This window comes from Gorilla gorilla, chromosome X, assembly GCF_029281585.2.
Source record: "Gorilla gorilla gorilla isolate KB3781 chromosome X, NHGRI_mGorGor1-v2.1_pri, whole genome shotgun sequence".
Lineage (NCBI taxonomy): Eukaryota > Metazoa > Chordata > Mammalia > Primates > Hominidae > Gorilla > Gorilla gorilla.
The window spans coordinates 137,833,596-137,845,975 of record NC_073247.2 but is presented as its reverse complement, the minus strand read 5'-3'; the positions used below and the strand labels follow the sequence as shown (position 1 = coordinate 137,845,975).

At 41.4% G+C, this 12,380-nt stretch overlaps 1 protein-coding gene across 2 annotated transcripts; it reads left to right on the top strand.

Moving 5' to 3' along the window:
* Positions 1 to 2,097: 2,097 nt before the first annotated feature.
* Positions 2,098 to 4,977, top strand: DCAF12L2 (DDB1 and CUL4 associated factor 12 like 2). 2 transcript variants are annotated; one of them, XM_019019047.4, is made up of 2 exons: positions 2,098 to 3,957; positions 4,046 to 4,977. In XM_019019047.4, the coding sequence occupies exon 1, from the start codon at positions 2,544 to 2,546 to the stop codon at positions 3,933 to 3,935; it is 1,392 nt and encodes a 463-aa protein (XP_018874592.1). In that variant the 5' UTR covers positions 2,098 to 2,543; the 3' UTR covers positions 3,936 to 3,957; positions 4,046 to 4,977. The 2 variants fall into 2 exon arrangements, with proteins under 2 accessions (XP_018874592.1, XP_055231597.1); XM_055375622.2 differs by having other exon boundaries at positions 2,098 to 3,965.
* The last annotated feature ends 7,403 nt before the right edge of the window (positions 4,978 to 12,380 follow it).

Sequence of the window (12,380 nt, the reverse complement as noted above, 5' to 3'; positions counted from 1 at the left end):
TCAACCATAAAAGAAAGAAATCATGTCATTTGCAGCAACATGGATGAAACTGTAAATCATTATCTGAAGTGAAACAAGCTAGGCACAAAAAGACAAATATTCCATATTTTCACTTATATATGGGAGCTAAAAAATGTGATCATATGCAGGTAGAAAGTGGAAAGATAGATAATGGAAACTGGGAAGGGTAGTGCGGAGAGGGGAGGATGAAGAGAAAGGGTTAAAGGGTACAGGCATACAATAAGACTGAAGGAATAAACTCAATGTTGGATAGCAGGAAAGGGTGACTATACTTAACAGAAATGTATTGTACACTGGTGATGGACACCCTAAATACTCTGACCTGATCGCTAGGCATATATACATGTAACAAAATTCCTCATGTACTCCATATATTTGCACAAATTAAAAAAATGTTTATGTGGAGAAAAACCCATATATACATACACATATATATGTAATATACATAAACCATATATATACACACATACATATTTCAGCCAATTTGTTATACATACGTTATATATGACCAACTAGTCTGATAATAGCCTAAGATTTTGAGCCTATTTTATTTACCGCAACGTTAAAAAATATGCCATAAAGTCTTATATAATATCAAGTTTTCTAAGTTAAGATTTTTTAGAAAAGAAAAGAAAAGAAAGCCTTAAGATAGGTTAGGTTAAAGAAATTTGTGATCACTTTTTCTCTAGTAATGTCACTTCCAATTATGAAATTGTCAGCATTTTTTTCATTGTCAGATTACTCCCAATCCGTCACCCTCACCCTCCTCTTGATACAGCACTAAACATGGGTAGGAATATTGAGGCAGAGAAGGGGAGGATGGGCACTAAGGTGCAACAGTTGGACTGGAGTGATGTGAAGGATCCATGGTGCACTTGGAGTTTCTGAGTTTGAGATAAGTTTGTAAAAAGAGCAGGGAGAATTGGGGGGAAACAGCAACAAAGTAGTTTTCATGATCTCTGATCAAGGACAGTTAACTCACCACCTGACTTCTGCAAACACGCTTAACAAAGACTTTTTTTGTGGAGGACGATTGGGGCCTGTGCAGACCTGGTATCAGCCACCAGCATTTCAGTGCAATGTATTACTGTGGAATTGGGGGCTTGCTTTAGGATTGACTGCCCTAAAGCTTTAGAGCAGGTGTGGATCATGTAACTTCTCAGACTGCCAAACTCATGCTTTGAATATCCACTCTCACCATTTTGCCATTTAGTCACTTTGCAAAGTTCTTTATCATCTGTGCCTGTGGAAATCCTGTGCATTCCTCTGAGTACTGTACCAATGCCCAAGGGGGCCCCCACACCAAGAGAGGGCTCTGCCAAGATTCCTATGACTGAAAGTTTGGGCTGACCTTTCCGTCCCATGAGAGAGAGGGAGGTACCCCTCTCCTGGACCTCTTCCCCTTCACTCCACCCGCCCTGGGCTGAGTTCGAAAGAACTCAATGCCTTACAGAAAAACCCTTCTCTTCACCCCTCACCCCCATGTCTCCACCCCTATCATCACTGCAGCCCTGGATGCTCCTGAGGCTGCTTTCTGACTAAAGGGTCCCTGATACCACCCGGGTGGAACGCAGTTCAAATGCTCAGGGATTCAGGTGCTCAAAGACTTCAGTTTGAGAAGGGGAAAAAAATTATTTGGTGGAAACTGTTTAAGACATCAACCCAGGAGCTGAAACTGGAGAAGCTGCAGGTCTGACACGAGGGTAGAGGTCTCCCTGACGCTGCTGAACCCCACACCCCCCCACCCCCGCACCCGATCCCTTGCCAAATTCAATGTATAATCTAAGCGAAGGGTGTCCCAAGATTACACCAAGCGCACACTGGTTTCTCCAGGTAGACCGTGCCTCGGCCTCCTTCTAGCCCCGTGCTTGATTATATCTTAGGTTTCAGATTTTACTGAAGTACGGATTTTAAGAAGGGTAGTTAGCTGTTGTCCTGAGGGTAGCGAAACAACGCATGTCTGATACTGGGGACCTAGGGTGCTGGCCCTCCGCGACTCTGCCTCTGCAGCTCCGCTACCCCCTTCTCCCCTCCGCCCCCTTCCAGCCTCCACCCCGCGCGGCCTCCGCTACCCGACAGGCACCCCACGCCAGCCCAGCAGCTCCTCCCACTGCCTCCGCCCTTCACACTCGGGCCCCAGCGTCGTCCTCCCCCCACACTGACTTCGCTCCCGCAGCCATCCAGACAGACACTCTTCCCGCTCTCGCCTAGGTCTGCACCGCCACTGCCGCCCTTGCCGCCGCGCTTCGCCCGGGCTCTGCTACGTCAGGCCGCGCATCTCTGGCCAGGACCACCGCTGCCGCCGCCGCCGCCGCCGAGCCTCAGACTGAAGTCTGGGTGCCCGCGATCGCACCAGCTTCTTGGTCTTAGAAGCTCTCGGCTGAGCTCTCGGCTGACGCGGAAGCGCAGCCATCCCCACCACCGCCGCCACGGCCAACACGGGTGCCACGCGCCGCCACCGCCGCCGGGCCGCCGCCGCCGCCGCCGCCGCCGCTGCTGCTGCAGATCGCCCGCCGCCCACCATGGCCCAGCAGCAAACAGGTAGCAGGAAACGGAAAGCGCCCGCGGTCGAGGCGGGAGCCGGGAGCTCGTCGTCGCAGGGTTTAGCGGCGGCGGACGGAGAGGGGCCTCTGCTACCCAAGAAGCAGAAGCGGCCGGCGACGCGTCGCAGGCTGGTGCACTATCTGAAGGGCCGGGAGGTAGGAGCGCGGGGCCCAGCCGGGCTCCAGGGCTTCGAGGGCGAGCTGCGGGGCTACGCCGTCCAGAGGCTGCCCGAGCTGCTGACGGAGCGCCAGCTGGACCTGGGCACCCTCAACAAGGTGTTCGCGTCACAGTGGCTGAACGCCAGGCAGGTGGTGTGCGGCACCAAGTGTAATACGCTGTTTGTGGTGGACGTGCAGTCAGGCCACATCACGCGCATCCCCCTCATGCGGGACAAGGAGGCCGGGCTGGCCCAAGCCCAACAGGGCTGCGGCATCCATGCCATCGAGCTGAATCCCTCCAAGACGCTTCTGGCCACCGGCGGCGAAAACCCCAACAGCCTTGCCATCTACCAGCTGCCCACCCTGGACCCCCTGTGCCTGGGCGACCGCCATGGCCACAAGGACTGGATCTTCGCCGTCGCCTGGCTGAGTGACACCGTAGCTGTGAGCGGCTCCCGCGACGGCACCGTGGCTCTGTGGCGGATGGACCCGGACATGTTTAATGGCAGCATTGCCTGGCACAGCGAGGTGGGTCTCCCCGTATATGCCCACATCCGTCCGAGGGATGTGGAGGCCATCCCCAGGGCCAGCACCAACCCCAGCAACCGCAAGGTGCGGGCCCTGGCCTTCAGCGGCAAGAACCAGGAGCTGGGAGCGGTGTCCTTGGACGGCTACTTCCACCTGTGGAAAGCCCGGAGCACACTATCCAGGCTCCTGTCCATCAGGCTGCCCTACTGCCGAGAGAATGTGTGCCTGACCTACTGTGATGAGTTGTCCCTGTACGCTGTGGGCTCTCAGTCCCACGTCTCCTTCCTGGATCCGCGCCAGCGCCAGCAGAACATCCGGCCCCTGTGCTCTCGAGAGGGTGGCACAGGCGTGCGGTCGCTGAGCTTCTACCAGCACATCATCACTGTGGGCACCGGCCATGGTTCCCTGCTCTTCTATGACATCCGCGCCCAGAAGTTCCTGGAGGAGAGGGCCTCTTCCAGCCTGGACTCCATGCCGGGGCCCGCAGGGAGGAAGCTCAAGCTTGCCTGTGGCAGAGGCTGGCTCAACCAGGATGACGTCTGGGTGAACTACTTTGGTGGCATGGAAGAGTTCCCCAATGCGCTCTACACCCACTGCTACAACTGGCCGGAGATGAAGCTCTTTGTGGCTGGGGGGCCTCTCCCTTCAGGCCTCCATGGGAACTACGCAGGCCTCTGGAGTTAAGGATGGACGCCTTGTTCTCAAAGTGCACAGGTTTACCTTTCATTTCCGCCTGACTTTCCTTCTTCATGCTGCATTTGTGCTTTTAACTTTGTGTGGCTTTTGTCTTCCAGGTGGAACCAGTCCAACTTACGTGTGCTTCGTGTATTAGGCAGAGAAAGAAAGAGAGAGAGCGGGAGCAAGCCAGTGGGAGTGAGAGAGCACAAGTGGTCCTTTCGGCAGTCAAAACTTTGGCTTTAAAACTCTCATTCACGTTTCCCAACAGCAGTATATTTTTGCCTTCTCATTCAAAGAGTTTTGGCTAAACCTTAATTGTGTTCTGTCTTTCGGTGATTCACATACCCTCCTTCTTTAGGTTGATGTAGTCATAGTCTTCACTACTATTCAGTACGTTAGTTTTATCAATATTGCAATAGTGTTCAGATCTTTTACACGTTAGATGTGTGGTGTTTTGGGGAAATGTGAGCTACAAAGCATCTTTGGGGTTGTTTTGAGGAACTACCCATCATTTATAGCCTTACTCTAATTAGAAAATGCAGTTCAGGTTCTAGATTGCCACCATTCTAGAGTGTGGCACACACCATTCTAGGGCGTGATTCATTTGGACGTTGGAAACTCAATGTCTGTTGTTTGTATAGTGTTGATGTGTAAAATGCTTTAAAAATATGTTCTGTTAGTTAGAAATTTTACAATGTTGTTCATACTATTAATCAACAATTTTGGTTATTCAGTAAAACTTTACTATCCTCAGGCCTTCTGTGTTCTTATTTAAAGCCGCTGTATTATGGCCTGCTTTTCTATGCTACGGATTTTCAGAACTACTCAATTCTGGTCTATATATGTGGTAGGGCAATCAGGGAAGTATTTTTGGGGGCATATGGGGTAAACATCTCTTTAAATTCAGGTAGCTATTTACAGTGAAAAGCCAGTTGCGGCAGTTGTGATCAGAGTAGGTGTTGTTGATTTATTACTGTATACATGGATAATTCTGGATCCAGTATGTGATGTGTTGCAGAAAAATAAATAAAATGTGTTCATCATCTTAGCAATTAAGTGGCAGACTAAGTTCTTAATACTTAAATATATGCTTTCTTTTTTCATTTGTCTTTCTGAGAACGTATTTATCAAAGTCAAAACTTTCCGGGACAGAAGCTGAATCTGAAGCATTAGCTATGCAGACATTACTTTGTACATCTCTTTTTGAAAATGAAACTTATAAGTTAAAAGATTAAACAACATCTTGAATACGTTATGAAAATATACTTGGTGTAAGTTAGGATGGCTAAGTGTTTTTTTAAAGTTGACTGAACAAACCATTTTTCATTTATACAAATATATATGTACTTATAACTACTTACATATACAATATATTTGTATATCTGTTTGTATATGTTACTTCCCATGTGAGAAGAAAGCATAGATATATATCATTTTATATGTGCAGCTATTTCTTATATATTGAACTACACATATTAAGACTTACCACTTGGTCTTTATTTGTGTTTTGTTTTATGCCAATTTAAAATAATTTTAATACAAGCACATGATCAAAAAACCATACAGTATAAAAAGTATACAGTTAAAAGTAAATCTCAAACCCCGGGGTCTCTAGTTTCCAGCCCATAGATTAGCACCAGTATATTTTTTGCATATACACATTTAGATTTAGTCTATATATATATACAAGAACACATGTATGTGTGTATGGAATTTTTATACAAATAATAACATACTGTATGTATCTGTGCCTTTTTAATCACAAAATCTTAGCGATTTTTTCTTATACTTATCTACTTAATTTTATTGCATGCTGTTCTATTGTGTGATTGGAATACACTTGACTTATTCATTACACCTTTGATGATCATTTATGTTGGTTCTGGTTTTCTGTTACTGTAAACTATTCTGCAGTGATTACTTAAGTGTATACATCTTTGTGTACAAGCGTAAATATATCTGCAGGATAATTCCGAGAAATGAAATTACTGGTTCAATGAGTAAGTTCATTTTATATTAATAGCCATTGCTAAATCATCTTCCAAGGAGTTCTCACCACCTTAACCTCCTACAAGTAATGGATGCACACCTGCTTTACCACACCCATGCCAACAGTGTGTCACCAAACTGTGCTCTTTGCCAATCTTACATCTACTTGATCTTGATCCTTTCTTTCTAAGCCACTGTGGCTGAGTTAATTCAATTTGTTGTCAGAGTACCAAGTGGGTTCTGAAACAACAAGAAAATGAAGGCAAGCAATAAAAATGCTGCCACGCTAAAGGAAGAGAGTACCCACCATTCAGGCTCATGTACCTCGAAATGGATTACACACAGCTACTTTCCTTATATACTTAGCTGGACCTAGTAGGTTTCCCTGGTCTGTTGCACCCGGTTTAAGTTATACCCAACGTATAAGATGTCATTGAAGAAAATCCAAGAAGGAGACCATGAAAATCTGAACTAGGATAGTGGGGTAAGTGTGGAGGGGGAGAAAGTTATTCAAAACAATGAGGGGAAATAAAAGGAACAAACAGTATTTCATGTGAAAGATGAGGAAAACCAAAAAAATTAGGTGGACTCTCAGGCTCTGACTTGAATGTGAATGAATATTGACAGCAAATAAAAATAAAGAAAATAGGCATAGATAGTATGGGGGAGGATGATCAGTTTAACTTGGGACTTACTGAATTTGAGGTGCCTCTGTGACATCAGGAGAACATACCCAGTGAAGAATTGGCTGTCTACCCCAGGATGCAATTTCTCACTTCTGGGAAGGTGAGTGCTATGAAACACTGGAAATCTTGTCCTTTCAGGGGAAAGTAGAACAGAAAAGCATATGAAGGATCTTTAAAACAATGAAAAGAGAGAAAGCCTGCCTCAGTGGCTCACACCTGTAATCCTAGCTCTTTGGGAGGCTAAGGTAGGCAGATTGCTCGAGCCCAGGAGTTCCAGAGCAAGATGGGGAAAATGGTGAAACCTCATCTCTACATAAAATACAAAACTTGGCCGGGTGTAGTGGTATGTGCCTGTAGTTTCAGCTCCTCGGGAGGCTGAAGTGGGAGGATCACTTGAGCCCAGGAGGTTAAAGTTGCAGTGAGTAGAGATCATGCCACTGCACCCCAGCCTGGGTGACAGAGTGAGACCCTGTCTCAATAAATAAATAAACAAACAAATAACTAAATAAAAGGAAATTAAAAAAAAAAGCTGGGATGGGGAAGAAAATGGTAGAGAATGATAGAGGCTTATTCTACACAAATGCTGTGACCTTAGCGTGAGACAACAATATATCTTTTAATACTAAAATTATAACGATTTTGAGTCTCCACCTAAAAGCCGTAAAGGACAGCTTTTCTCCCAGATAATCTTCCTAAATATTTACCTACGACTCCTTAAGACTGTCCACATTGGTCCACTAATTAGGCTTTTGAATTGCTCAACTGCTGGTTTTATCTTGGAGAATGAAAAGTCAGACCTAGCTCACAAAGAAGGGCTTCAGAGTTAATTATTTCTGGACCACTTATTCTCCTACTCTGAGACATATCCAGTATTCCCAACACCCAGCTGGCACCAGCATCCTTGACAGTCTCACAGCAGTGGAATATCACCTCATCAGCAGCTGCTGCGAGCCCCTGTTTAAGTTCTCACTTCAATACCACAAGTGTAGGTCTCTGCCAACTTTCCCAGTCTTGCAAAAAGCAAAGGAGGTGTCCAGAGGAGGATACTGCTTTCCACAGGATTACAATAAAAGAGCACAAATGCAAATTATTAGAAGTGAGAGAGAAGAAATAATTACAAGCACAGATTTCTTTATTAGACAGGTAAATGTAAAATCTGAGTAAAATAACTCATCAGAAAATACAAATAACTAAACTTCCAAATAAGAAATAAGGAACCAGATCAGACCATTAACTCTAGAAATGTGAATATTAGTTTTTTAAAGTCTATCTTTTTAATCCAAGAATATCACGCACATAAACAGATAAGAGACACACAGATTTGATCATTTTATAAGTAAATTATTTCACATTGTCAAGGAATATCTAAGTTTGAGGTGCCTCCGAGCATAAAGAGAAAATAATTTACCCTTCTTTATAGTAGGCCAGCAAAATATTAACAAATTTGAGTAAAATTGCAGAAAATAAAAAGGGACTGATTTGACATAGATGTATAAATCAATGCAACTTATCCTTTAAAAACACTGAAGGTAATCCATTAGTTCACCAAATCCATTAGTTCACCAAATTAGTCCATCAAATTCATTAGTTCACAAAATACTATGACAAAGTAAAGCTAGTTCCTTGAATTCAAGGAGTCTTCACTATTGAAAAATCTATTATTTCCATGTATTATAATAAATCAAATGAGAAGACACACATGCTCATATCACTAAATTATAATAAATGATTTAATAAAAGTCTTCTATTGTTTTGGTAAAATTCTTAGTAAACTATGTGGGAAAACATTCTTCATATGGTAAGTGTGTGTATGTGTGCATTTGTGTGTGTGTGTTTTGTGTTTCAAACTTCAACCAGAATCCTTAACATCAAAGAAACTCCTGTGAAGGTAAGAAACAAACAAGGATTCCTAAAATCACCGCCAGCATTTAATGTTGTTATAAATTTCCAGATACAGCAATTAGAAAAAGTAGAAAATATTAGATATAAATATTAGAAAATAGAAAACAGTTATATTTATTTGAAGATGAAAGATGATGGCAAAAATGATAAATTCTAGAAGAAGCAACTGGAAAAGGTTAGGAAAAATAAAATAGTAGTAAAATGTTCAGTTTTGAGATTAATATATTAAAAAATCAATGCTTTTCTATTTTCACTTCTTTGCTCATTCAGCAAATATTTATTGAATGCTTACCGTATATCACGCATGATTCTAGTGCTAGATAAAAATGCTGCATCGACCAACACAAGCAAGCCATGTCCTCATAAGGCTTACAGTCCATTGAGGAGAGGGACAATAAACAGATAAACCAACAAGTATATAGGATGTAAGATGGTTATCAATGTTAATAAATAAATCAGTTGAAAGAGAATAGGGGGTAGAAAATCAGGGGGAGATGAAATTTTAAATAAAGTGGTTAGTGAAAGTCTGTTTAATAAGTTGACATTTGAGCTGAGATCTGAAGGAAGTGACATAGTAAGCCATGCACCTACATCAGAAAAGAGCGTTCCAGGTGATCAGAAAGAAGTGCAGAGGCCTGAGGTGGAATCATGCTTAGCATGTTTCAGGAGCAGAAAGGAGATAAGTATGGCTGGAATAAAATGAATAAAGAAAGGAGTAGGGTCAGAGAGATAATGGGTGACCACATCATATAGAGCTCTGTAGACAGTTATAAGAACCTTGGATTTTAATCTGAATGAGTTGAAAGTCCAATGAGGGTTTTTGAGAAGCAATTTATTGTTAAAAGGAAATCTGGTTGCTCTGTAGATAGCATACTGTAGACTGTAGAGGAGAAAAGACAGAGAAAGAGCAGGGTTCATTAGTAGGTTACTGCAATAATCCAGCTCAAAGGTGACTGGCTATATGCAAAACTAGTCAGTTTAAAATGTCAGTGGATCTTGTAGTTCAAAATGGCAGACATCTCCTTCTTACAATCTTATGGAAATGACAGTACAGAATAATTAAATTGAAAAACTCCATTTCAGTGCTATAAATAAGAAAAAGTGCCATAATCAGATCAGAAATTATGACAACATTCTAGAAAACCAGAAAGTAGATGGGATCTCTTTGACAGATAAAGCTGAGTAGATCTCATTCCTTTTTATGGTTTCATAGTATTCCATAGTGTACATGTACTGCATTTTATTTATTCAGTCTACCATTGATGGACATTCAAACTGATTCCATGTCTTTACTATTGTGAATAGTGCTGCAATGAACATATAAATTCATGTGTCTTTATGATAGAACAACTTATATTCGTTTGGCTAAATACCCAGTAGTGGAATTGCTAGATCTAAATAATGAGGACCCATGGACAAAAAGAGAGGAACAACAGACACTGAGGTCTACTTGAAGGTGGAGGGTGGCAGAAGAAAGAGATTCAGAAAAAAATAAAAGTAGAGTACTATGTTTAGTACTTGGGCGATGAAGTAATCTGTTCAGCAAACCAAACCCCCAAGTAACTTGTCTGCCTGTATAAAAAAACCTACATATGTACCCCAAACCTAAAATAAAAAGTAAAATGTTAAAAAAAAAAACTGAGTAGAGTTACCACAAGCCTAAGAAACGACTGTGAGAATGCTGCCTTTTAGATGGGAGCGAGTCTTCATAGAGAACTTCTCCCACTGGCTCCAAGCTATGATTTAGCAAAAATTGATAGCAGAAGTGGTTTTTGAAGTGAAAAGCACCACTAGAGGACTGCCCATGAATGGGCTTGGTTAGTTGGCTACTTACCCAAACAATGGAATACTATTATACAGTTATTAAAACACTGGTGCTAGTTCTTCATGTACTGACTAGAAGTGTCCTTGATATTACTGTCACGTGAAAGAAGCATATTGCAAACCAAAAGCATATTATAATTCCATTTTTGTTTAAGATACTAGAAGAAGGAGAGGAAGAAGCATACAGCATATGTACGAATATATGCAAAAGTATTATTAGTATGTTTCCCTAAGGGATAAAGTAACAGTGGACTTTCTTAATATTCAATGTATTTATATAATGTTTAAACAGTCTAAATAACATGCATTTCCTTAGTAAACAAAAGAGAAAGAGAAACAGGGAAGACACATTTTAAAAGGCTGGTTGGGATGGGAAAGAGACGAGGGAGAAGAAAGGTGTGATTTATTGTGTTGAATGTAGCATGGAGCTGAAATAGACTAAAACTGAGAAAATGTTATCTTTACGCAATATGGAAGTTCATGGAGGTCTTTTGCCAGAGTAATCACAATTGTGATCAGCTGCATTGTTTCTCCCCAAAAGGGGATAAATAATACAGTGTTTCTCAAGATTGACCATGGAACCCTTTTTCCCATGAACATCTGACAGGTCTGTGATTTTCTTTCTTCTCAACTCAAACAAGTCGATTTTGGAGAAATAGTATGAGAGCTATATAAGTCCTGCATCACAGGGTCTGCACTATAATGAAATAAATTTTCGTGAATCAAATGTGGAGCAAAGAGAAGACATGAACCTACACCTAACAATTTCAATCATCCATGTTGTTCTTTAAGATTTCCTGATACATATCTCCAGCAATTCACAGCCAGAAAGTAATTTGAAAAACCGGCAACACTACAGATTTCCACCTTTTTTGATATTCATCTTCCCTGAAGCTTATTATATTAACATAATTTTGACTTTTGACACCAAAATGTCCATTAAACTGATATACTCCAAAATTCCCAGCTATAATTCCAGAGGTGGAGAGGGAGACAGTATTAGTTGTAAAATAGGCCAAGGTGTATTCTTAGTCAGTCATTGCTATAACACATAAATCCATTCCCATCTCTGAGGTCCTGAGCTGACAATAAAGCCAGTCCAACACTATATTAATATAATCTTTGAAAAAAATGGGACTCTTAGTTTTATAATATATAGGAGACAAAGAGAAAAATAATAACTCAGAACTCTGCAAATGTATATTGGGTGTGTAGGAACAGAGAGTGGAAAACATACTTTATAAATTCTTCTGTTGTCAAAATTAAAAATTGAGCACTGTTAGTAAATGGAAGCAAATTTGCTGCCCATACGTCCCTAGTGTTATACAGAGGAGTTATTTAATCTAGATATTATCATTTACAAAGGATTAAAATCAATGTATGAGTCTTCAACTAAGTGTCACAAATATTCAAACAGTTGGAATATAAAACTAAATAGATTTAACACCTAAAATTGCTCATTTGTCTTGCTTTTCACTAGTTTTATCCAGTAATTAATCATAATATTGACACACACCATAATAGCTGGTTGATGTAGCTGGAAGTAGATGAGTCAATTCATTGAGAAAGAATCATTCAAACCAGTGATTTAGACTCATGTGGACAGCATCACCAATTAAGTAACAGAATAAACTCCCGCCCTCAACCCATCAAGCTGTTTTGACTTTGCGAACTGAAAATATAATATTGTTCTGGAAAGCCAAATATATATTTTTTATAGAATCAGATAAAAGACTGAGATCATTGATGAAATAATCTCCTTTGTAAAAGGCAATTCCATAAGCATTGGAGCAGAGACATGATAACAGCATCAGAAACTTCTGCTTAGAAGGGACATTAGAAAAAGATACATATTTGACTTTCAAAATCTCAATTTAATAATGATAAATGTGTCATTCATACATATGTGTGTGTGGGTGTGTGTGTGTGTAGCAGTAGTAGTAGTAGCTGGTGTTTTATCTTCACCTACAAAGCAATTTTATTTTATGCCTCCTTACTGGGATCTCTATCTTTATATGAGTGCTCACATATATAAACACATGCATCTAGA